The following is a 26,536-nucleotide window of genomic DNA, read 5'->3' on the forward strand; positions in this document are numbered from 1 at the left end:
CTACATGTCCAGTTCTCACGCTATCGATACTCAACGGGAATTCTGCTGTGTTTAGTATTGCTTTGGTTGTATCATACAGAAAAATAAACATAGGGTTTTAAATCAGGACACAGGTTTCAGTGTTAATGCAAATGAATGGAAACTGACTTTGAAACAAACTGGGCCAATAAAATATTCGTAATAGTCTCAGTGTATTTCCTTTAGAAAGCTTGCTTCTCAAAGTCTGTGAATTCATTCATGGCCTTAAGTGAAAGGCTCACAGTTCTTGGAATACTGATACAAGCAGCTCAGAAGGTTAAGATGACAATATATGTCAAACAAGCACTCTTATGTGACTTTAAAACACTCACAAGCAAAACCAGGCGCATGTATTCTATATGTCATTTGTCCTGAGCAGCTCATAACATAAACTGCCCAGAAACTGTTTCAAATAAAATCAGACATGTCTTTTAAGTGTATTCGTAAGAAGCAATGATTATCAAATAATTCGTTAGAAAGCAAATCATCTGGAAGCAAGTGTCTGGGGTTTTTCAGTTAAACTGCAGTACTGTAAATACAAGTTTAGCTGAAATTAATGCAATACAGACCTCAAGCCTCAACCATACACAGCTTTTTAAAAAAGTGCTTCTGTTTTCAAAACCTATGCAAAGTTCAGAAGAGCGAAAACACAACCAAACTAACCGCAAGCTCCAATACGATGATGGCAATAGAGTCACAACTAATCAGACATCGTAGAAAACACATTTTGTTTCAAATATAACAGCTATTTAGTTTACTAACCTCCCCCAAGGTGGTTTTAATCATTGGAAAAAAAAGCTTCTTATAATTCAAAGGAGATTTGTTACATCAAAACAACCCCAATATATAACCAATTTCCTCCAATAAATCAGTCTGTTGCTAACTGCAAGCAGCATTTTTTAACTGCAAAAGCTGAGAACAAACCCTGGGGTCAAAATGTGACTAGATAAAACACTTAAAACCCCGAACCCTGCAATTAAAAAAAAAAAACAAAACCAAAAACAACCAAACAAAAAAGGGCAAAAAGCTCACCAAGACCAGAAAGGCAAAAAGTTAAAAACCAGTACACCCTTGACGTGTTGCATCCGAGAGCGGCTGTGTGGCCACTGCTCCTCACTCCCGCTTCTCTTGCCCCCACTTTTGGCTCAGTTTGACGCTCAGGCCGGCACACGAGTGACACCTGCCCCCACGGAGCCCTCGCAGCCGCGGGTGGGGACGAGGCCTGACAACTTCAGGACTTCACTTCGTGCCTGACGCTTCGGTCAGAGGCGGAGGGGGGAGGCAGCGCCGGAGCAATCCCTTGCCCTACCCGCTGTGTTAGACAAACGGGGGCCCTGGCTCCCGGGCCCGAGGGGGCCAGCCCGGGGCCTAGCTGGCCTCCGGGCCGAAGTTGGCCTGTTTATCCGCGGAGAGGTGGCAGGGCGCCCGGTGGGGCCTGCTCCCAAAGCAGCACCCGCTGCCCACCGCCACCAGCCCTCCGCCCCGGAGGGAAACTCGTCCTGTCAGCGCTCCCTCACGGGGCAGCACCCGGCGGGGCTGCTGCTGCTGCTGCGGCGGCGGGCGGCGGACGCGCCGCGCCAGCACCGGCCGAGGCGGCACCGCTCCCGCGAGGCCCCCGGCCGCACCGCGCCGCCGACCTCCCCGCGCTCCCCGCGCCCTACCAGGTCGTAGTCCTCCTCATCATCGCACATGAAATCATCCTCCATGTCAGACATCTTGGCCGGAGGACGGGCGGGGGGAGGGGAAGGGGGCCGGGACAGGGAGGAGGCAGCGGGGACGGCCCCTTCTCCCACAACCCCGCGCGGCGCTGCCCAATGTGGCTCCGCTCCGCCCGGAACCCGCTGCCGCCCGCTCCCCTCCCGCCCCCGGGCCGGGGCACACGGAGCCCAAACCGCGGTGCACCGCCGCCGGCTTCCTCTCCCTGCTAGCAACCGGCCCCTAGCAACCGCGGCTGCGGGCGGAGCCCGCCTCCCGCCCGCCCTCCCTGCCGCCCTGCCGGCCTCCGGGGGGGCGCTGCGGCACCGCCTCGCCCCCTGACGCCGGCGGGGCCTCCGCGGCGGCGCCGCGTCTCAGCGGGGCGCAGGGCCCCGGCTCTGCCGCCGCCCGCCGGGCCCGGAGCGCGCCGGCATGGCGCCGGGGCCGGCCGCCGTGTCTCCGGTGTGAGCGCTGCGAGCCCGACTCCGTTACCGGGGCTGTAAGTCTGGTGACTGCGCGTCTCCGGATGGGAATGTCCCCGAGCCCGGCCCCTGGCTCGTGCGGCGTCGCTTAGTCCTTGGTGCAGCTTGTTTGCCTCAGTCAGTGCTGGAGGGTTTGCACGCGCCGTGTTCACCATAAGCAAATCATACCGTATCAGCAATCTGAAAAGGCCTGAACTGCAAAAAACCACGGACCTTGCAAAGCACCGGCTTCCTAAAGACTTTTACACACTAATTTCTGCCGCTGCCTTCAGCCGAGTGAGGTAAAATCCCCGTCAGACAAGCTCGGCCTCTCCACATCTCCACAGGGCCCGCGGTTCTCACAGACTCCCGGGTCTATCGGCAGCATTGGGCCTCCATATTTTTCTGTTGTGGATCATTTTATATTATTACAGTTTCTGACTGTCTCTTTCATTTCTATGGCTACTTCTAAGTCTTTACAAAATTGTGTTGCTATTCGGCCAACCGTAATAATCAGGAGAAAGAAGTTTTACCTCAGACACATTAATCCAAAATGACATCTAAATATTACTTTGCTTTTCTCAGTCCAAGCACTTAAAGCTCCAGGAGTTGAATATTAGTGTTTTTAAGATATACACCAACATAATAACGATAAACAAGTGAGTCTGCAAATGCATTTGAAAAGCTCAGTTCCTCAGAGGAACTGCAGCCATTAATCTGGAGGGGTGAACAGGAGCTGTGAGTCTGCTTGCTTGAGGGAAGCTGGCAGAGCCACACAACAGAAAAAAAAAAGGGGGGGAAAAAATAACGCCGTAGGGGATCATGCTGCCTATTTTTTATTTTTTACTTTTATTACTCGTGCATTTTGCCGAGGGGCGGCCCTCAGGGTGACCAACCGCGCAGGCCGCGCCGGGCGCTTTTCTGTTGTCAGCGAAATTCTGACAGGAACGAAGGAAAATGCCCATTTCCTTCCCGCCCCGCGGCAGCTTTCCTTTCCTGTCACGTCGGGGCTGTGGCGGCTGAGGCGCTGAGAGCAGAGCGGCCTCCCAGCCTGCGGGGTGCCGCCGTGCCTGCGAGACGGGCCTGAGGGCCCAGCAGCGCCGCCTCAGCGGTGCCTGCCGCCGGGGCCGGGCCGGGCTGCCAGCTCAGCGCCCGGAAGGACGGTGGCTGCCCGTCCCGTCACCGCGCTCCAGCCGGAGCCGTCACACCGCGCCCTGCCCGCCTCAGCCAGGGGCCCGCGGGGGGAGCCGCCATGGCGACGGACGCCCCCAGCACCCTCCGGGTCCAGCTGGTGGAGCAGCCCAGGTGGGTGGGTCGCTCCCCTTGGCCCCGCACCGGGAGGCCGAGGCGGCAGCCGGGACGCGGGAGGCGCCGCCGTTAGGGCAGGAGCGGGCGGTGTGCCGGCAGACGGGAGGTGGGAGCACAGGTGGGACGGGCTGTCCCCGCGGCCCCTGGCTGAGGGGTGAGAGGCTTTGGAGTTGCGATATTTCTATTCGTCTCAATACATGTGACACTTCCATTTGGCGCGGCCCCGGGAGCACCGTCGCCGCAGCCACATCGGCCTGGGGACACCTGGATTTCCCCGGCAGCGAGCGGGCCCGGGCCGGCAGAGGCGAGCGGCCCATTGTCCCGCTGAGCAACTCGCTGGTCACCGACCCCTCAGGCCCCATCTCCCCCAGACACAGCTCCCTGCAGCCCACACGTCCCAGCTGCCTCTCGCACAGTGCCCCTGTGGCAGGAAGGGAAATCATTCATTCATCCTTCCTCCTTTTTTTTTTGTCCAGAATTTTGGGAATACTGATTATCCTCTTATCCTTTTGTCTATAAAAAAAAGGTGGAACAGCAGAGGCCTGGCTGTGCGTTGGTGCGGCTGTGGCACGTGGCAACACATGCTCTTTCCTCCTGGAGTTGCACTCAGCATGTGCAAGTAGAATGCACAAACAGTTCAAACGATCCTTTTACCTGTTTTAGCACTGCAAAAGCATCTTTAAAAAACAACCAACCGACTTCTGTTCCTTGTGTACGATTGCAGTGTTTCAGTGTACATTACATGGAAAGGAGGAGTCCAGCATTGCCAGATTTGGATGTGTGAGGTTGTGAGGGATGCCTTTGCTTAACACTTTTGGCAATCATCTCCGATGTAGGTGCTTAAAATGCAGCATGCGTGTTGCAACATCACGGCCAAAGCCTGTAAATAGCCTTTCATCAGGCCTTCTTGTAAAACCCACATTTAAAAACAAACAAAAAAAAGATCAATCAGCACTTACATAAATATACCCCCATGACTGCTCTGTTTGTTCTTAGTCTCTTGGTACCAACACCACTGTAAAAATATCTGTGAAACAAAGACGCATTTTAAGTACTGACACGAAAAGGAATAAAGTTAACACCTAGAATTCTGCCAACAGATTCCCCCATAGACAACAATATTGTTATCTAGAAATGGGATTGTACAATGAAATGGCAGAAATTGCTTCTGCTAATTGGAAGACTGATAAACTAGTCAATACTAGGGGAGATTATAAGGAAGGGGAATTACAGAAGGACCTAATACAGCTTTGTTACTGGGCACAAAGATGGAAAAGTACTGAAAGATCTGTTAAGAAGAAAAAAATCACTACAAATAATATTTTGTAGCTTTCCATCTAAAGAAATCTTACAAAACATTTGAATATGTAGTTGGACAGTGACACAGATTTAACAAAGAAGTACAAACTAAATAATTGACTGTGAAATTTTGTAGCATCTGTTTCTCATTGTTGTCTTCTTACACTCTGAATTAACTAGGCTTCTAGCTCTAGTTTTAGACTAAATGTAGAATCCTTAGCAGGGTTTCTGGTACTGGATTTTTGGTAGTAGACTAAAAAAAAACAAAAAAAACAACAAAAAAATGGCTATATGCTCTAAAGCCAATAGGGTGTGCTAGTAGAATATTCTTAGTCCCATTTTAAAGATTGTTTCTCTTGTGTTCTTGCCACATTTTCACCATTTAAGTCTTGCTTACATTAATGAAAATGAATGGGTTAGTGTGCCACCTAGATTGCTTTAAGGTAGTTTTGAAGCAGATCACTGTCAAATTTCTTATGCTTCCCTAAGATAATGGCTTAATCTCTTCTTTGTTTGCCCACTGTTCCTGCATGACACACCAAAGCCTCCCAACTTTGCACGCAGAGCAAAAGCTAGATACCTGTACAATCTTCAGAAATAAAGCAATATCAATATTTTTAATTTGCGTTGGAACTTTCAGTGGCCTGTCTAGCACCTCCAAATGGAAAACCTAAAGAACTTTATGGGAACTGCTGCTGTAAACCTTCAAGAAACATTGAAACTTCCTGCCATTTCAGCAAATACAGTCCTTCTAAACGTTTCTAACCTGCTTTCAGATTGCAGAAGCTGAAGGAGATGTTTCTATCCAAATTTGGAACGGCTCCTGAGTTTTACGTTCGTGCACCTGGGCGAGTCAACCTAATAGGTAAAAGAGAAAAATTAATCTGCTGTTATTTTATCTGCCATCATGGAAGCCTAGTAGTTTAAAAACATAGAATCAAAGTAACGTTAGTCTTAATTTTACTTTTTTTTCGGAGAAGTTGCTTGATATAAATGGAAAAGAAGACAATACTAGTTTTTACTACCCCTCATTATAATCAACTGCACGCTCAAATGTCAGTTTTGGAAAAAACATTTATAGAGACTAGTGATGGTTTGAAAACGGGAGTAACTGGCCAGCTTATGGTTGATACCATTTTTTAAAGGCTTTGAAAATCTAATAGAAATTACTCGATGAACGGTGCATGCACAAATTAATATTTTTTTCTCTTCCATTATAATGCAAGTTACCAAATATAACCAACCACGTAGCAATGAGTATGATAAAGCATGAAATGATTCTACAATGATCTCTTCTTTTTTACTCTGCCATAGAGATGTGTCCACAGAACTTAGAACAGTTGGTTGTGAATCACTGGCAGACTGGAGAGACACAATTCTTTTTTATTTAGGATTTACTTGTATTTCTGTGACAGCAGAGATGCACGCACAGACAGAGATCTTGTTCAGGAAGGCGCACAGAACCAGGCAGAGCAGAGAGCTGAGCCAGGCTGAGGCCTTCTTTATTAGCCAGTGACAGTTTATAGGATTTACAGATACAGACCTGGACTAAGGTGTTACTAAGATGTTTTTCCAATAATTGTTATTAAAAACACACCACACTGATGTTATCTTTGTTTCAGTTACGTTCCCACTCATTCACAGACCAGGCCCAAGGACATTCACACATCATACGTATGGGAGGCAGTTTTCTGACCTGAGATACCATTCTCACTGGCCTGGGCTGTCACTTCTTACACTCATAAAAACCATACTTCTGTATAACCTGTCCAAGGCCCTTTAGCTGGAACTTCTGTTCCCACACTGCTATGGTAGAAAGAATTATTCCTAAATATTACAAATGTCTGTTTCTTTGGTAGGAGAACATATAGACTACTGTGGTTATGCTGTGCTCCCCATGGCTATAGAACAAGATATACTAATTGCAGTCAAACCTGTAAAAAGTCAAGTTGTGCAACTGGCAAATACCGATTCCTCATACTTGTAAGTATTTATTGTGTTTATTTACTAATTTCTATGAAACTCTTTATGCAATTGTAATACAGGTTAGCTTCTCAGAATCTGACAAACTTCTGTTGAAATATAGAGTTTAATTGTGTAAAATGAATGATACAAGCAGGTGGAATCGCATTGACTCTACACTGTGCATATTAGTTTAGAGCAATAGGTTCGCTGCTTCTGTCTCCCACCTGTTTGTTCAGATTGGCCTCTGATTTTTCAATCTTTCTAAAAGCGCAATCCTGTCTTCCCTTCTTTCAGCTCATCTTTCTTGATGTAATCCCCGCAACTGGCAGCAGTTCAGTTTCTCCTGGAGAATGAGTGAAATGTTTTGTAATCAATTACTGCATATGTAAGCTAACACTTCTGCTCTGGAGAACCTGGGGCTGTATTTTCATAACACAATGGCTTTAGAAACAATCCTGGCTCAAAGAATCTGTATTCCCTCTCTTCCACTTCCTCCACAGCTGCTTGTTCACAGAATCATAGACTAATTTAGGTTGGAAGGGACCTTTGGATATCCCTTGTAACCATCTTGATGGCCTTCTGCGGGACTCCCTGCAGTTTGCCAATGTCTTTCTTGTATTGAGAAACACCAAAACTGGGCGCAGTATTCCAGCTATGGTCTCACAAATGCTGAACATAGGGAAATAATCCTGCCCTTCTTTTCAAGTTCAGCCACATTTTTCTGCCTCCTTCCTTGTAACAGACTGATATTTGTGTGGTTGGATGGCAGTTCAGAGCAGGTCACTCATCCACATGAACTTCTGCGGGTGTTTTGGAAAAATCAGGATTGGCACAAGCTGAGCTTAAGCCATTTTTGCCAATGGTAATTCACTCCCTGGAAGCACAGTGTATGGCAGCGCAGGGACAGGAACATGTTGCCAAAAGTGGGAACTACTTAAGCACATATTAAAAGCTGCTTAAAGCTCGGTTTGTTACAAAAACATGTTCTGAGCTGCTGCTAAGGCAGTTGAAGGGATTTTTTTACATCCATGGCAAGTATTTTTCACTCACTTTGTGGAATATGTTTTCATGCTGTAGCTGAGCTGAATTAAGAGCTTGCCACAGCCAAAAAGGTGATGGCTTCTTTTACCCCTAGTCTCCCTGTCTCTGCTTCTAACATCAGTCCGTCCTCTGCCTTTTACCAGCTGTAGTACTGATCTGATCTTAAAGTGTACTATTCATGCACAATCACTATATTTTCATAGCTACCCTGGTTTCAGTTTGAAATAATGTTTTAAACCATAAACCAAAAAGAGGTCTCAGAATACAGCTTTAAGCATCTCTGTTTTGTTGAGACACTATTGCTTAAAAACAAAGCTAAAACATGGCCATAATTTCGTAACAAAGAAATATTTTTCAACACTTAGAATGCTATACCACATAACAAAACTGTTGACAGTATATCTTTTTTTCTCAGCCTGTTGCATTGGCAGATTTATGCCTTTGGTGAATGCATATATATAGGCCTTTGGCAAAGAAGAGCTCACCATAAGCTTCCATAGAATCATTATTTCCTATTTCATTCTTGTTTCGTGAACTGGTAAAATCTGTTCTCTAGCCCTCTTCCACTGTGATAGTTCACATTAACTTTTAGAAACAGCAGGACAGAGAACAGACTGCAAGGAAAACCACATATGTGTTTCTCATCATAAATCATGCCAGCTGATCAGATACCTTTTATGTTATTTGGGTGAAAACCAGATTCAAAAGTTACGGTCTTTTGAAGTTCCCAACACCTCCCCTTCACATAAGGTCTTTGTAATTGAGAAGTACATGTACAGAGAAGATGTGACATGATACCTCTCAAATGCCTTCAGAAATACCAGAGGAGGATAATTATCAATCGGTTTCCATCTCATGCCATAACCTTGGAGAAGGGGCAAGCTTTCCTGAGAATCTTTTGAAACATCTATTTTTATTATTTTGAAATGAGGATGGATTAGGAAAACCATTACCAGAATTATCCTGGAGGAAACAGATCAACTACTTTAAACTAAATTATTTTAATTATGGCTTGTAGCATACATAATATTCTAGGTTGGACAGATACAATTATTCAGATTTTCACTTCTCTAAAGAGATCAAGAAAACATGCACATGAGATGGAAGGCATGCTGCCTTGATTAGGGATGCCAAAAGCAGTTTAATTTCTAAATTTATTTAACAAATTCTACAACTTAAGCAAAAATTCTTATGCTCCATTCTAAAGTATCCTTATATAATTGATTAATAAAGATCTATTAAAACAAACATTCACTGAAAAAAATTGACATTGAAAGGGTTTTATTCATCAGCAGGTGGCGGTAATAAGCCATGTTATTTCAAACTAAATTTACTGACAAGTTAAAGCCTCAAGGTTTTTCTGTTTTCACAGGGATTTCAGTACTAATGTTAATAACGTTCAGATTAACAAAACCAAACCTCAGTGGCATAACTACTTCCTGTGTGGACTGAAGGGTATTCAGGTAAGCCAAATCCATTTAATTTATGAAACCAACGTAGAAATACAACAAGCATTTCTGTTCACCCTCAAAATACTTCCCTGCATTCTACAGCTGTTCTTGACATACAGGTTTTTTAATGTTAAAATTTGAGAAGCATATATGAGTGGGTTTGTTTTAAAAATGAGAAGAGTGGTCTGCAGATATTCTATGACATAGATTACAATAGCAAATAACTGCTTAGTAAAATCATGATCAAACTCATTATCAAAATGGCATTTCTGTATTTTTGAAGTTAAAAAGAATGCTTTCCAATGGAATAATCTAATTAAAATGTGTTTTTAAGAAGGTTGGGAGGCTTGTCTGTCAGGACACAAAGATCACATTTTAGTCCTTTTCTTTCTATGAACACATTTTAAAAATCATTAATTTCCGTTAGCATTGGAAAACTACAACTTGTGCACAACAACTGAGTGAAGGCAACCCATGCAGCGGGCAAAAGAATGTGTAAAAAGTGAGTAAACAGCATATAGAAAAACAATCCAGTAAGAACAATTATTCATCCCAGTTTTCAGTGTGTGGAATTTGAGAAGGATTTTCAAAATTTCCCAAGTTAAAAGTGCAGCTCTGCAGGAAACAGCACACTTACGGTAAAGACAGGAACACTGAACAGACAGACATTTTCCTGTCTGCTCATTTGAGCTTTATCTTCTCCTTTGTGAGCTCATCTGTCTCCAAACTGACTCAAAGAACCAACTAGTCATGAAACCAAGTACTAATTGTCAATGTTGTCCTGGGAGCCAGCCTGAACCCACATTTGAGGCTTGTTATAAATCTCACCTGCTGTTTGCAGGTGATTTGTGGCCCTTTGAGGAAAAAACATCTCAGCTGATGTCAATCCAGAGATATTTCTGGAAGGGCAGATGGGATGAACAGGGATGGCTGGGTCAGGAACAGGTCACCACAGCCTGCCCAAATGATGGGTAAATGTGCTTTTTAAAGGATAGGCCATGCAGGTCACCCCACAGGACAATCCGATAGATGAGGACTGCAGGCAGCCAACAAAGCCTGCCTCAAACCTGCCACTGGGGTCTTCAAAATACAATATTTGGAGCAATCAGTGCCACAAATACCTCACAATCCACCGTTCCCAAACAGACTCCTGCCCCTGTGTTTAGACCCCAATAAATTACTTAAGTTTGCAGTGACATGAATATTTGCAGTTTTGTTTTGCTCAGTAACACAGATGTTTAAATTGCATTGACTGTAGAGATATAGGTTAGGTTTCTTTACAATATATCCTTTCTCATATTAAGGCTAGCATGACCAATTGACTTTATTTATTTTGCAGTCTGCTACTGAGGTTTGTTTCCTAAGGAACAAGCTCTCATACTTTAAGGTTAATTTGCAAAGCAGGTTTGCAGACTTTAGCACTGGCAGAAAATACACGCATAAACGTTACAGACTTAAAAAACAGTGAAATACAAGTACTTGGAGGGTCCAGTGGGATGATCTGTTTATATTAAGTTGAACATGCTATCCTTTTGGGACAGAACTATTGCAGAACTTGGCAAAGTCCATTTTCATTTTTTGAAGCCGAAGTACGTTTTCTATTTAAACATCGCGTGATAAGCTTGCAAGCCTGATTCATGTTCAAGACAATCCAGAAACTGTGGATCAGTTTCTGGTTACTCAAGCCTTTTCTGTTTTTAAACAAGCCTGTGTAGTGTTCTTCATGAAGGGGCATGGGCAGCAATAGTATTTTAGGTATGAATTCCCTTGTATTTGTAGAAAGGGAAACTTAAAATAATTTGAAGTGATGGTAGAAGACATTAAAGGAGGCTCTTTGTGTTTCCTGGTCTCTACCATTGGTATTTCTGGTTGAAGCTGTTTCAGGAAAAGTAGTAGAAATCTTTTGAAGGTGGGCATTTCTTTATGGAAACACTGCTGTTTTTTCTGATTATTGTCGTTGTAGCATAGTTTATTGACATATAAATCTGCATCAGAATGTAGCTATTCATATACCCCCATATACATTCAGTGATTTTTTTTTTAATAAGTACTGCATGTTTATTTCAAACTACCAACAGAGAGAAATTTATGTTAAAAAAAAGATGAAGCAACTAAAGAGTAATTAAAAGACTATGCAGATTTGAGACTTCTGAATTAAATCTATTGTCTGTGATATCTCTCATGTATGTAAAATTTTAAACTTTATTCTAAAAATAGCATGACAAAGGCTATCACCGCTGGTACGTCTTTGTGCCTCCTAAAGCACAGTGTCCTTCCAGTACCATCGTGATTTTCTTGGTGTCAGTCCTGTGGCTGCTTCAGGAGATGGAAGCATCTGGCTTTGAATACAGCTGCATGGCTGCTGGTTCCCCATCAGAACGATGTGGCTCCCTAATACCACAAGCCAGCATTAGAAGTGAAGCACAAAGTGGACCTTAAGCTCTTCAGGATGCCTTAAGTGAGGAGCTGTGGAGAAAAGGACACAAGTAGGGTACAAAATGATTGGCAGCTTCTGGTACTGTCACGGCGGCAGCTCAGAGCAGAGCCAGCACTGCAAACCCACCCACGAAGCTCGGTAAATTCACAGGCGTTTAGCCTGTACTGAATTCTGCTTGGGGTACATTTCTGTCAGCTCATATATGTTTTGTGTACAGGAATTGCAGACATACCTTTGGCTGAAGCCCTACCACTGGCTTTGTTCTTAAGGAAAATGAAAATTCTGCTTTATTTTGGAGATACCAGAAGCAGGTCCTTGGTTCCAGCAACTCAGCAGAAAGATTCTCTTTCTAAGTATCAGATAATTACAAGCCTGAGCCTGTCTGTACTTGAAACTGAGATTGTTTATTTTTTCATTGTTAGGAACATTTTGGTCTTAATAACCCAACTGGAATGAATTGTCTGCTAGATGGAACCATCCCTCCAAGTTCTGGTCTCTCTAGCTCCAGTGCTTTGGTGTGCTGTGCAGGACTCGTGACACTAAAAGCTAATGGAAAAACCCTCTCTAAGGTAATTTACTGTAAAACACAAGAGTGTCAGCAGTAAAATTCTACTTAAAATTAAATATTGTTAATGCCCGTAAACATTAAAAACACGATACAATTGTTTTTGCAAAGAGTTGCTGGATATAAACTTAAGATATTGCACAATTGAGCAAACATCTTTGGCCAAATTTTGGCAGGATTTGAATTTGGCAAGAAAACAGGCTTACATTAAAGCTGAAAAAAGGCACATTATTGTAAGCCTGTATTTTGGCCAACTCTCAGGTCCATGCCTGAACCAGATGTGCTATCTGGAGGCCAGGACCGAGGATATATGTGCTGAAGCATGCGGACCACACCCCCGAGGCCTTTACCCTCTCCCCGAATGACTTTTCGTGGCTTTAACAGCAGAGCATCTGTTGGAGGCCTGTGGAACAATTTCTTGATAAATTATATAATCAGCGCAAAGTAGAGGTAAAATTCTTCCATCTGACTCTCCTTATTCTCTTCGTAGGTTTTTTGGAATGAGCGTATTTACAATCCAAAATGTATTCTTCACTTTCTTAAACAAACATTAGTCCAAAACCAACCCCTAAGTATGTGACCTGTTAGCAGTACAACTGTTAGTAGAATTTGGCTCACGTAATACAAATTTCTGGAGGAGTCATTGTCCTTGAAGGTGCCATGTGGGAATGAAGTTCTCTCCAGTAAAAATGTCTGGTTAAGTGAAACTAGGCTTTTAAATTAAAACATTGTCAGGAAGAGAAAAGAACAGATCCGAATGTGACTTTATGCATATTTTTGCCTATTGTCTAAGGCAGACATTCCCAAATTGTGGTACAAAGCCAACTTAAAGTGGTACGTGATGATGGCAGCTGTTAACTGCGCGTGTATACAAGCACTTATCCGAGTCGTGAGGTAAACAAATCCACACAGAAGGGTTTTGCTGATCAGTTGTGACTTGCTTCTTCATGTAGCTGCTGCAATCTGCTCCTCAGCAAGCGCTCATCCCACACCGCACAGTTCCCAGTGCTCGCTTCAGGAGGGGATGGAGCAGAGTTAAGGCAGAAAGAAGCAGGGTTGTGAGGCAGGGCGCCTTTTTAATGTGGGAGGATGTGGCTACAGTCACCGTCGCACTGTGTTGGTGTAATGTGTGGTCAAAAGGTAAGTAAGGGATCGGACACTTAACAGAGGCTCTGGTTTGTGAGATGAGATGCAGTGCAATGGTAGATCAAAACAAGGAATTGAGGATTCCACTTCAATGAATGACACTTTGCGGTAAGAGGGTTGGAGGTGACAGATGTGCTTTTTTATATATGTGTACCTGGCCTGGCAAAAAGTGTCTGGTTTTTCATAGATGGTCTTACACATCTCTGATGGTGGTAACCAATGACCCAGGCTTGGGAATTACTGATCAAAATCACTGGAGTGCATGTGTTCAGAAATTGGTATCTACAAAATCCATAAAACTGAGAGAGGCCAGAAAGCCCAAATTTTACTAGGTTGTAGAAATCCGTATCTGGAAAAGCAGAAGCCAGGTTTTTGTTATTCCAAGAAGTACTGCACAGCTTTCTTCAGTGAATAAATGACTGTGTGTGTATCTTGAGCTGAGTATACACATGGCTTGGGAGTACCGGCCAGCGTTATGCCAGACCTGCTCTAAAGAAAGGTGAAAAACTCCATTTGGCATTTTCATAGAAACTTGTGGAGGAAAAGAAGGAAGACAGGGACTCCACTGAGGGTCTTTCCTTCTCATGTGTTCTGTTAAATGAACCCAAAATCTCTTCTGCTTGCTGGTTGGAAAATTTGCTGAAAGTTAATCTTGTGTCTCAAATATAGCTGGACAAACACAGAAGACCCTATTGCACGTTTTTGTCAGGAAATGCTGTCTGTAGCCAATATTTTGCACTTGTGATGAAAAATGAGCAATTAATGTAGAGATGAGAAATCACTATATGCAACACAGGAGTAGTTAAGAACTTACCCAAGGTTTTGTGTGCTTGCATAGACCAAGACACATGGCTGTGGTGGTTAAGACAGAGGATGACAGCTCTGAAGACTGATTACTTTTGTCCAGGCTTTAAGTTTTCCCAAATCTTACAGGACAGTCAAAACAAGTTCAGTGTCCTTGGTTAATTTATGATTTAGCCTTAGAAACTTCTTGTATCTAGCTAAATCCAGATTCTCTGCTGTGCTGAATTTATGCTTAGCCTTGCAGAACCGCCTTGTATAAGGCAGAGCTAGTCTGAGTATAAATTAGAGCAATCTAGGCATGTGAGCCCTCAGAAGTCTAAAACGTGTTCTGGCCACTTCTTTGCAGCTCCTTATGCCTCCGGTGCTGGTGTCAAACGGGATCTGTGCAGGATCCAGTAATGCTGGCTGCGTATCAGCTGGGAGCTCCCCCATGGCAGGGAAATTTTTAGCTGACCAGAAATAGGGGCTTTCCACATCTTTTCTACTAGAAAGCAAAGCAGGACCTTGCATTTTTAGGGCTCTGGATATTTATGTGTTTGTTTCATTTTAAGCAAGAAATATCACTTTACCCCTTCATCTTTTTTTTTTTTCTCAAATGCTTAAGAGTTGCGAAAGTTGGAAATGGTATTATTTATAACTAACAATATCTGGTCATAGTGGTAATTTTATGAGAAAAGATTGACTTTTTGCCCCTCATTAGTGTGATGGACTTTTCAAAGTCTTAATATGATGGTCTGTAGCAGCAGAACATAGACACTTTTGGCTTTGGAATCAGATTTGGCTGAACTGTAGGGCTTCTGTAGCCAAAGTTATGAAAAATTGACCTTTTACTGAGTGGAACATTTATCTGTTTTGTTTCTGTGAAACTATTTTTATGAGAATATTTGAGTTATATGTTTTTTTCTTCCTGATAAATGTACGCTTAAAATAGTAGCTGTAGAGTAAAAGTTGTTGAAATTTAGAGCTTTTATGAGATAACACTCCCAGTATGAAGTTTGGGCCTATGAGATTAAGAGCCAAAAATAACCAAAATGAAAAATATTGTAAAAACATGGCTAGAATTTCATGGTGGCTTACTATAAAAATAGCACTTTTTTGATGTTGAAAACAAGATCAGGAAAAAAAGCAAGCTCTCGCTAATTACTGTGTGTAGAAGTCTGCAACAGGGCATTGTTTCAGCGTGCATACAATAGTTTTTTTTAAAAACCCATCACACACATACACAATAGTTGAGAGAAAAGAGACAATTCGGCCAGATGTGCAGTGCTAACCAGTTGCAGCAGTGCAATAGCATTCAAATAACAAGACGGAAAATTCAGAACGCGATCTTTAAAAAGAGTCCATTTTTCTCCTCCAAACAGGATACCAGTCAAAGACTGTGCTGGCATCACTCAGAGAACAGCAATGCTCAGTATTAGCTTTTGATTTTAAAGTGATTTTTATTTTACTGTAACAAAATCAATCTTTTGTACAACTTTTCATCAGGAGAAGATTCTTTTTGTAAAGGAAATAGAATAATGCTCTAAATTGTCCCAGCTTTGTGTTTCATGGTAGGAAGTAATGAGTAGAGAAAATCACTTAGTAACTTTTGAGTTACTAGATTGACTTGAAAGATGTGATGATAGTGTTGCTGTCCAGATGTTAAATCTTGTGGTACTAAGTTCTGTTCAGCCACCCGGACATTTTTTCTGTTGCTCAAGGCTGGGCAGCTGCGCACAAACTTATTGGGAAAAATAGATCCAAAGTGAACAGGATTTATTTAATTTAATGTGAAATGTTGAGCATAGGAAGTTGAATTATATTTGGCTCTGTCTAGACTGAGAAAAATCTCGAGTCAGACAGAATGAGAAATAAAGGACCTAAATCTAATCTGTAACGGCACAGGGTCCGTTGGCTTCAATTTTCTGAAATGTTGGCTCAGATCAATTTGAGTGTGAGATCTTCAAAACATTCAACATTGTCCTGTATTTAAACAGTAACAATACCTGGCAATGTCATTGTTTTCAGTGGGAGGATGGGCCAACTGGAATCCTTTCTACGTTGTTTCTGAAGCCTGTATATAATAAGGAACGGGTTTTAATCAAATACCACTTCCTAACAGTTCTTCTCATGCGCAATAGGGTTTTAATATCTAGCTATCTGGCAAGAAAATCTGTCAGGATTCATATCGATAGTGTGACTTTGAAATTAATAACGTGCTGATAATACTGGTTAGGATTATTTTATAATATTGCTGCATCAAAAATATTTGATAGATGCATGCTCAGGTTATTTATATGAGAAACTCAAATTGCACACACACAAAATGGTAGCTAGATACAGTATTTTAAAGTACTGTTAATACTGAGACACGTTAAAGTTCCTTTCTCCCTGTGGAGTTAAAACTCAGGGTTCTTTAATTTGTTCCGTTTGACTACGTGTGTTTGTAATCAGGGGAAACAGAGGACTTTGGAGCAGTTGGTAATCAAAGGCTGTGATCTCTCATCAACCAAATTGATAACCTTGTATTTGAGCATGCTAGAGGGCAGACCAAGTCAAGCTAAGATTGCTGTGCTTATGAGGACATCCAGATACTATCTTGACAAATATTTTCCCATTTTGGAAAAAAGTAAGCATAATTACCTTGCAAAACATATATGAAATTTAGCTAATTGGGATTTTGCATGCAAACTGGAAGCAGATGGTAACTTCAGCAATCTATTCCTAGTCAAGACCTCCTATTAAAAACCAGGACATTCCTGCTGGTAAAAATAACCTCAAAATTTGGGCATCATTTTATACCTTAACAAATATAGTGCCTTATATTTCAGAAGCTATTTTCGTACATATATATGTATGTACAAAACATGCACGGATTTAAAAAAAATCACTATGTAACTAGACTATAAATTTGCCATGAGTGACAGAGAATGTTTTCTTCTTACTGTAAAATACTCATCTGTAAATGTTTTTACTCCATTTTTAGTCCTGTATGCTGTAGACGTTCATGGAAAATCTACACTGAATTTGCCATAAAATGACCAACACTATTTATTGTAAAGGGAAGCAGCAGACTGAGTCTGACTTTTCAGATTAAACTGGCCAAAATGTTAATGAATTTGCGTTGGGGAACCATAGAGAGTAAATGTACACACAGGACTTTTGGCTCAATAGATATTTAATCACTCCAGTTACTCACATTTGCATGCTGAAGACTTTTGGATCACTGAAAATGGGAGTCTTAAAATAGCTCATATTAATGACGGTATTTTCTTCATGGAGCTTCTCGTCATGAACAATAAAACTTAAAACGGGAAGAAAATTGGGGTTTTTTATCTTGAAGATTAGCTATCACTACTCCTGCATTGTTATATGTAGAAAATCTAGCACGTTTAACTTTGGCCAGAATGAACTTCCATAAAACCACTGGGGCAGATAGAATCCAATACTATGATTTTATAGAGAAGGTTGCTTTATTTTGGCTGCTGTCATTCTGGATTTGTATATATCAAGTTTCTGGGTAATGTAGGGTGAGCTGTTCCAAAAAAATACTAAGCAACACTAATTCTGTTTTACTAACAAATATTTGCCTGTCTCCTGCTCACTAATTGTCTTACTCTTTTAAGGGGTTTAATCTTACACAAGTTTACTTCTTTAAAGGTCTATGTGAGATTGAAAGGGATTGATCACTGCTATGGAACATATTGGCAGTGACAGTTATATAGGGACAAATTCTGTCACAGTTTACATACTGTCCAGACCCATTGCAGGAGTGAAAATCAGAGCAGTTGGCCCTTGGCCTCTTTGTGAGCAAAGGGACTATTAAAAGTGAAACTCCCTTATCTGTTCTCACTCAGTTAATTCTTTAGGTCTCTATTTTTAGGAAGTTTTTTATAAGTAAGTGGTAGTGATCATCTGCTCACTTTCATTATTCCTTGGATACCTTTGTACATTTAGGCCTTCGTGTTCATTGTCAATAACGTCAAACTGAGAGAAAATAAAATAAATGATGGGGCGGCAGAGACGCAAATGAGCCGTATGGGATGGTATCAGGGTATATATGGCCAAATTTAATACAATGTTGAATTGAGCCTGGAAACAGTCAGAAAAAATAATCTTTCAGCAGTTCTTCAACATTTTTGAAAGACCAGAAATACTCAGTTGAAAATCAAGCCCTGGATTTTAGGTGTTTCATATTGAAAGTAAGTAAGCAAGAAGAGAAAAATACATACCAGTGAAAAGTGTCATTTTACCGAAAGGCCACTTCTTCTATTAAAAAAATCCCAAACAAGGTAACATGATGCAGAGCTATTGATAAGTTCTTATTACAAAAAAATATCTCCATCTAGAGTAACTACACAGAAGGCAACTAATAATTAAAAATCACAACCCTTCTTTGTCAGACTAAATTATATCTCCACTAATATGATTTCCCAGATTAGACTTTGTGCATGCTGGATAGGAAATCTTGTGGCTCAAAGATAAAACAGCTTTAAGTGGTAGTAATTTCTGTCTTTGTAACCCAAGATTGACTTGCTCCTTATCAGGGAGAACTTTAAATTGTTTCAAACAAAAAGCAGAGGTAGTTAGTAGAGCTCCTAGATCAAAGGCCAGCCTTGCTCTGCACATGGGGGCCAGTTGCCTGGTAGACAAGCTGGTAAGCGCTGCCTCCTGCTATAGGATACATTCTGAGCAGACTTCAGAATTAAGCTTCAGAAAAAGAACAGCCTGAAAAAATACATTTTGGACATTGTTAGCTTTAGATTTTTCCAAATGCTGCAGCTAAAGTTGTCTAAAACCTAAGAGTTTCGGTTTTAAATCATGAAGAGACAGCAGCTTCCTTAAATAGATTATTACTTCACATACCTTTCTGAATGCTTAATTGCTTGTTAGGTGAGCGAGTGAATTGTATGCGCTGAGATTCTGCTCCTAATGATGCTGCTTTGTATTGTTTTAACTATGGATATTCTCATTTGATATGTTGTATCTTTTTTTGTTGTTGAAAATGTTACATTTAATATTTCATGTAACTCACGGATAGCAAACATCTCCCATGGAAGCACAGCCAGCCTGGCATGCGTGCTTGCCAACAGATATAAAAGCACTGGTTGCGTTTGTATGTATCGTATCGGGTCTGGCATTCAAAAGCTGCAATATTTAATGTTTCTTGATCACCAGGGAGACTTCAAGGTTTAACTCACCTACCAGCTGCTACTACTGTCGTGTTATGCTCATCCCTCTCCCGTGCTCAGAGGCTGAACAGATCAATTGTACAAAATAGCTCCGGGTATTGCTAGACTTTAGATATTTAAGTTTCCATCCCAACTTCCCTACTTATTATAGCTCATCCTGAACAGACCTCACAACACTGAGCATAAGGGAAAGGTTTTCTGCAGCCCCGCCACCGCAAAGCCGGTTTAAACAAAGGGACTTTGCACTGGGGCGGCTGATGTGGTCACATAGACTCTCCTGTTGACTATAGTGTCAGGACAGTAACCTTGGTGAAATAGGTGGAATAGTAGTGAGATTGCATTACCATATGGTTATATCAACACTAAATAACACAAATTTTATGTGGTTTATTTGCCACATAAAAATAGCAAAAGAAATTTTCCCTTAGGTGGTCTTAAGAAAAGCTATACTGCTGCCTCTTCCCTTTCTCACCAACCAAGATAGTTAAACTAGAAAAGATTCAGGGAAAAGCCACATGGATTATCAAAGGGACAGAATGAGGTCCCCCAAAATAAGCTAGAACTCTTTGAAAAAATGCACTTAAAGGAAGAAGCGATAGAGGTCCATAAAATGACAAATGTAATGGATGGAGTGGATAGGAATCAATTGCTCTTTGCCCCTCACATTGTAAGAGCCAGAAGGTATTAAGTGAAGTTAGTCAGGTGCATGTTAATAATCAAAGAAAGGAGATAGTTCTTTACCTGGCAGGTTGTAGAAGTCCTTTTTACTGGATGTTCTACATGTTTTGAATAAGTTAAAAGGGAGTCCGAACAAGTTCATCTATAGGAAATCCGTTGTTGGTTTCTAAATGTGCGGAGTTCACATTCAGCTCAGGAAGCTCTTTATCAAAAAATAACGTTTTGGGGAAATACCTGTACTTGCCCTTTGGTCCATATAAAGAGGCCACTTTCAGGTTTCGTTTGACCCACAAAGGCTGTTTTTTTGGTCAATATATTCTGTATTTTTATTCCAACCGAGTCTTTGAATGAATTTTAGCTAGCTGACAGCCCGTTACTTACTCACGGGCATTACGTGCACTTCCATTCTTGGCTACGGTTTTGGTTTGTTGGTTTTTTGGTTTTGTTTGGTTTGTTTTGTTTCTTGGGGGGGGGGGGGGTGTTTTCGGGGGGGTGGCGAGATCAAAAGAAACATCTAATGTTTGAGCTTTACTTTTTTAATTACTACATTAAAGATCTCACTTTACTTGTTTAATAGCATAGACGACAGCTTAGGACTTAGTGTCCACAGGAGAGTTATTATTCACAACTGATGAGCTGGTCCAGCCAGCCCGGTTGGAACAACTTTCTGGAACAATAATACAGAAATTCAGAGGGCAGTAGCGTATCATATGGGGATCACAGAACAGCTGGGAGAAGGAAATTTTTGATTGATATAATTAAGTAATTTTGTTCTAGAGTCGTAATGCTACTGTTCAGACCCATTTTTACTTCGATTTTAGTATCTTGTTCCATTTTTCATTACCACCATCTTAAAAAGGTGTTAAACTGACCATGCAAAGGTTTGCCTGAGACCTTATTCTTTAGAGAAATGAGCCACAATACTGGAATAGGGGTGTTTTTGAATTCTCATTTCAGCTTTGTGACTGATTCACATGACTTTGAACAAATCATGCAAATATCTGTGCTGTCTCTAAGCTGAAGATAACAGCAGCCTTATAGGAATGCTTTTAAAGTAAAGTATGTAAAATTCTATGAAGACTTAAATTATGATTTATTAGTGTTTTTGAAATACTGCTTTAGGGATGGAAAAACCATGCTAATGGGTCTTGGGTGCATAGAACTAGTCATGTTTCGTGGTTGGCTTGAAGTGCTCTCTTGTACGGATCAAAATACATGGGACGGAAGCGTAGTCTGTGTGCACATGGGGTTTATCCATTCTGCATGTTTCTCGTGGTGCTTCCTGAAGAACAAACGTCCACTTTCACCTAGTTCTACAGGAACGCCTGTTGGGACTCCTGAGGAACTCAGTAGGGATGACATAGTTTATTTTAGATGTATAAGGTTTGTGCTTTGAGCCCTACTGAGGAGTGGCTGCCTGGCAGGTGATGCTGTGGGAAGCCTGGGGGGTGGTCCCCCAAATGTGGCTGTGAGGATGCTCTGAGTTACTGCTCTGCAGGAACTGCAGCGCAGCCGGGAGGAGGAGGTGATGAGTGCCCAGGTATCGTTCAGATATACATTTGAGATGTGGCCAAACTGCGCAGTGAAATCTGGGATCTGATCTGAGAAGCTCTGGATTTTTACAGGTGGGACATACACTACAGAGAGATTTAAATAACGGATGATTCAAACAGTCCCTGCCCTAAAAAAGCTTCCAAGTGTTTCGGGTTGGATCAGAATAAGGCATTGCTCTGAAATAGTCAAGTTATTTGATTTTATTACGTAGTTCTAGCAAATATTTTCCTTAGAGAGATTTTCTGTAGAAGCTTAAAGTCAGAGAAGTTGTGTAGCAAAAATGTGTTTTTTGCAGTTTATAGTAATGACGTCACACGTATCTATAGCATTGTCATCTAAGAATCCCAAGTAGCAATAACCAGTTACAAAGAGGGGAAGATACTCCTATTTTATTGAGGAAATGGAGCTATGATGAATTAAAGGGACTTTCCCCGACTCACAAGTAACTTAATGTGGAGCTAGAAATTGAGCTCAGACCTCCTGACATTTGGTTCACTGTTTCACTCATATGACCATCCTTTTCCAGTATCACATATATACACAAGGCTCCGCAGTTTAGTCTTCACATTAGTTTCCAATGCTACAATTTAGTTCCCCTGAACTTTGCCCTTTCACTCGTTTTAGCAAAAAAGCAAACATTTGCCCATTTGTCTCAATAGTAAGTAGAAACTGCTTTCTATACAGATGACAATTTCCTCTCCATTCACATGCTTCTCATCCTAGTATTAGAAGGCCAGCCTGTGTCAGCAAGGGCCTGTTTAAATTAGAAACCAAATAATGTTTCAGGGATGCCTTGGGCTGTCTTGTGGAGAGGGTTCTTCTCAACCCTTGCCAGTTACTACTTGGTGGTCCTGCCAATCCTCGCCGAGTTTCAAAACAAAAGTTGCTCAAGCTGGAACAGCGCTGTTAGCCCAGCACACGCAGCTGGACGGCTGGTGAGCTGGGACGGAGCAAGGCCCGACGCTTAACCAGGCACAATTCACCAGACTGTGTAAAGGGACAGGGGAGTGGCGCTGTCCTAATTGTTAACATTCCTCCTCGGCAAGACTTCTCCTGATATTTATTTAATAAGCACAGGCTCATAAAGTCTAAAAGATTTAAGCAATCAAGTGGCAGCTGATGTGTATATGGAGACGACATGCAGCCAGACTAAGTGAAGGGTGAAATGCTTAATTACTGGCTCTACAAAGCTTTATCTAGCAATTGCAGATGAAATACTACCTCAGGCAGCTGTGCCCAGGAGTGGAACATACATTGTGAGTACCTCAGGAGCTGTACCTCGGGCCAGGTTTGCGCAGCACAGCTCCTATTTAAGTGGGCATGACCAGTGTGCTGGCGTGGTCTTTTCAGCCAGCACGGACAAGTTTCTGTTGCTGCCAGTGAGTTATATTAATGACCTCCAGCCTGATGTCTCCTGCCAGTGGCTACCAAAATCAGGGATGTGACATTGCTCTGCTCTCAGAGGGGTGAGAGGCAGGTTCAGCAGAACTGGCTGAAACATGCCAGCGTTTCCACATCCCAGCAGCAGATGTTTGTAAATAGGCACGCCTTCACATGTAGAAAGGAGTGAGCATCTAGAGATGTGTGTGGAGATCTTTCTGTTCTGTGGAGCTGTGGCTGAGTATTGTAGCATTAAATAGGGAAAAAAAGTATCATTACATTCATTAGAATTTGGAGCAGAGACACGTGGTGACTGGATGTTAAGCTTTTATTGGCGGGATGAAGAGGTTTAAGGTTCAATCTGGTAATGGGGCTGCTCGGTGGGGACGTGAGACACTGGAGGAAAAATTAATTTTGATGAACCTGATCTTCAGCAAAAGTCAGGCACTAGGAGACAGCTTTTGTTAAAAAGAAAGAACAGCAAAATGTGTGATGTTCCTATACGTTCTCAAGAAAAATAAAAGAAGCATTATCTCTATTTCAGCTCATCTTTAAAATACACAAAGGAAAAGCAGTGCAGAAAAGCTTTTGCTTATTGCACTTTCTATGTTGTCTCATTAATGGTCTCTTTCTTCTGAGTGGTCATTTACCGTGCTTGATTGAAAGAGATCCAGCCTCCGTAGTTTTAGAGTAGCTTTGTTAATGTTCTTTTGAAAACTTCTGCTTATCAGCCTAAGGCTTATTGGCTGTAACTGCGTTGTGAGCTGAGTAAACTCATGTTAGTGCATTTGCAAACTGTTCAGCCTGATTACATTGATCTAAGCACCAATTTTACAGCTTTGTCCGTGGTGCCATTACAGAAGTGGAGAGAGCAAGCCGGCAGGCACCCTGCACATACCTCTCTTAGCACCGTGATTTACTGCCCCTGTCTGCTGCCTTTTACAGCTGTGTGCTGGCTAATGTCCCTGCCCTGCTGGTCAGCCTGCTTCAGTCCTGTGATGCTGCCTCTTTAGCGTGGAATCTGCCTTTGCCACTGGACTGAAAAACGGACAGCGGCTTTTGGACATTTTTTAAAGAGAACTTAAGTTATTTTCCCATCTTCCGTGTGATTACCTTGTGCTTAGAAAAACAAACTGGTTGGGTTTGTGGGAGGTGGACACAGAAGCTTTCCTTTTGACCTACTTCTTTTTGACTAGTCTATGTTCTTCGACCATTCTCCAAGGCCTCTGTTGTGTTTTGTTTTGACTTGGCCTGATGGTTGAAAGCTTTACTGTAAATTATTATTTTTGACAGTTATGATAGCGATATTCACCCTCCCATAGTATCCTCTGACCTGCTGGTATCAGAATGCACAGAGATATGCCTAAAATGTCACAAAGGAATGCCAATCACACATAGTTACCAATTAGTTCAGATAAATAATGTAAGCAGAGTACAATATCTCAAGCAGAAATGACAAGCAGCACTGATTAGAGTATTTACAATGAAAAAGGGTTTCTGAGTTAGGTTCAATGCCTGATTTCTGATTACAGAGTCAGTGTGTTAAAATAGTATAAAGTAACAACTTGCCATTTTTCCGTAAGCCACCAAGATGCCTGTATGGATGGATTCAGCTAATAAATCAACAAAATGTTGGCTATTGGGATGGAGGAGTGTGAGGTGAATGAGGAAGGTGGGAGGAGAAGGGTTAAGTGTCTAAACAAGGATACCATGAAAAGCATCTGGCCATGGTGAGTCCAGCAGAGGCCAAGTAGCTGATGCTGTTTTGCTTCAGAATAAAAGGAAAAAGGGGCCATTTGGCATCTTGGTTGATACCAGCTTATACTACTTGGTGTATGAGAGACAATGGTTTCAGAGCTCTTTTCTCGCTAGTTCGTATGTAAGCAGTCTAAAAGTATTATCTTTAACCTTGGCTGAAGATTCACATGTTCATGTTTTGTTTCAGGTAGAACTTGCAGAAATTTGCACAAAGAGCGAACGTTATATTGGCACAGAAGGTGGAGGAATGGACCAGTCGATCTCTTTTCTGGCAGAAGAAGGAACTGTATGTGGATCTTTGTAATCTAAACTAACAATGTGATGTTAATTTAAGCACCATTGGTATGCAAATGGAAGAGGAACTACATATATAAACCGGTGTGCAATAGAGTAGGACAAGTTTGAAGGAATACGATGATGAAAATGAGAAATGGCAAAAAGGAGGAAAGAAAAGATGTGGGGAAAGATGTACTCTAGCAAAGCACCAGGTTCCACACTATTGGGCTAATTCAGCACTGAACTTAGAATGTTTCCCATATAATGAAATATGAATGGTCGGTATGCTTTGTATTCAGTGTAAATGGGATAATTATTACAAAAATGCTTTCTTGAAACTTCTTAGAACTAAACAGTTCTAGGAAGTTTTGCCAGGTCCAGTTACAAAGACAATGGAGATTTTTTTTTTCCCCAGTTTTGCTAATTCCAGACAATTCTGTGGCTGGATTCTGATGCAGAAGCCATCTCGCTGTCTTAACCGTGGTGACAGAAGGTGGACTGGCAATGAGATACATGACCTGCCAAGTTATGCATGAGTGCTTGCAGTGGAATTTACAGTGAAGTTCAGCCACTGGCCCAGAAGGTGCACAGGACTGTGACTGTTCAAACCGAAAACCTGTCAAAATACATTTATTGAAATTAACGTAGTGTTTCATGACAAACTTTACTTTCCTAATAATTGTGATATTATATCTCTACAGCTTTTGTTCCTTAATGCCATATCTTAGATAAGCTTATAAAGAAAATAAGCTATTTCCTCGAATTACACCAAGTGTTTAATTCCATAATGGGATGTGTATTTTCAACGTCACATCACCTGTACTTAGTCTACACCTTTCCTTCACACTTTATACTGTTAGCAGTAAGCATACAGCTACACGGATGCTGAAGGAAGCAGCATATTTTCCTGGCATACACACAGATGATCATGTAAGTGGAGGCTTTTCAGATACCACAGAGGTGGTGATCAAAATGGCAAAGGAAATGTTAGAAAATATTAGAAAGAAATGGTGAACAAACCAGAAAATACCCATGCTTTGGTGAACTTGCGGCTGAATGCAATTCTGGCCTCCTAACTAAAAAAAAACCAAAAAAGAAAAACCCAACAGAATGAGAAAAGTACAATAAAAGACACTGAGGTTCATCAGTGCTATTCTTCATATGAGCAGTGACTGAATAATTTAAAACTTTTCATCTTGGAAAACAAGTATCTTTGAGGGTGATATTTTGAAGCTCTCGAAAGCTCTTGAATGGGTAAGAGAAGGTAAACTGAGAATTCAATGTTTTTCATAACCAAAGAACTAATAGCAACACAATGACATTAGCAAGCAGCTTGTTAAAAACAAACAAGGAAGTTTGGTGTGTTTTTCCAAAACATTCGCTGTTAAATTGAGAAATACCGAACACTGTGTAAGGCAAAAGTTGAAAAATGGTTCAAAAAAAGACCTTGTTGGATACACTGAGAGAGTATTAGCCTATTTGTAGCTATTAAACATCATAGCCTGCTGTTCCTTCCAGTGTAAGTGGAA

General features: G+C 41.7%; 2 protein-coding genes and 2 long non-coding RNA genes across 11 annotated transcripts in view; 1 reads left to right on the plus strand and 3 right to left on the minus strand.

The window, feature by feature from the left end:
• Window positions 1-1,894, minus strand: part of COPS2 (COP9 signalosome subunit 2) — a 21,116-nt gene extending 19,222 nt beyond the window's left edge. The window contains exon 1 of one of the 3 annotated variants that reach the window (XM_065075880.1): window positions 1,680-1,894. In XM_065075880.1, the coding sequence (XP_064931952.1) occupies window positions 1,680-1,733 (54 nt within the window). In that variant the 5' untranslated portion in view covers window positions 1,734-1,894. Of the gene's footprint in view, window positions 1-1,050; window positions 1,546-1,679 lie in introns of those variants that run through there. The other 2 variants (XM_065075879.1, XM_065075882.1) reach the window with 2 other exon arrangements.
• A 172-nt stretch (window positions 1,895-2,066) lies between these two features.
• GALK2 (galactokinase 2) overlaps window positions 2,067-26,536 on the plus strand; it is a 46,008-nt gene continuing 21,538 nt past the window's right edge. The window contains exons 1-6 of one of the 6 annotated variants that reach the window (XM_065075877.1): window positions 2,067-2,476; window positions 5,558-5,646; window positions 6,641-6,764; window positions 9,160-9,250; window positions 12,098-12,244; window positions 24,919-25,017. In XM_065075877.1, the coding sequence (XP_064931949.1) occupies window positions 5,577-5,646; window positions 6,641-6,764; window positions 9,160-9,250; window positions 12,098-12,244; window positions 24,919-25,017 (531 nt within the window). In that variant the 5' untranslated portion in view covers window positions 2,067-2,476; window positions 5,558-5,576. Of the gene's footprint in view, window positions 2,477-3,093; window positions 3,480-5,557; window positions 5,647-6,640; window positions 6,765-9,159; window positions 9,251-12,097; window positions 12,245-24,918; window positions 25,018-26,536 lie in introns of those variants that run through there. The other 5 variants (XM_013369565.3, XM_005510051.4, XM_005510049.4 and 2 more) reach the window with 5 other exon arrangements.
• LOC135580494 (uncharacterized) lies at window positions 3,477-5,641 on the minus strand. The gene is made up of 3 exons (XR_010475223.1): window positions 5,548-5,641; window positions 4,442-4,509; window positions 3,477-4,362 (listed from the first exon to the last, which is right to left on the minus strand). It is a non-coding gene; the product is annotated as an uncharacterized LOC135580494 (long non-coding RNA).
• LOC110364356 (uncharacterized) overlaps window positions 6,969-26,536 on the minus strand; it is a 110,775-nt gene continuing 91,207 nt past the window's right edge. The window contains exons 5-6 of the long non-coding RNA XR_010475215.1: window positions 8,273-11,704; window positions 6,969-7,089 (exon numbers count right to left, since the gene is read on the minus strand). This is a non-coding gene — a long non-coding RNA (uncharacterized LOC110364356). The remainder of the gene's footprint in view (window positions 7,090-8,272; window positions 11,705-26,536) is intronic.

The sequence above is a fragment of the Columba livia genome, chromosome 11 (genome assembly GCF_036013475.1).
Source record: "Columba livia isolate bColLiv1 breed racing homer chromosome 11, bColLiv1.pat.W.v2, whole genome shotgun sequence".
NCBI lineage: Eukaryota > Metazoa > Chordata > Aves > Columbiformes > Columbidae > Columba > Columba livia.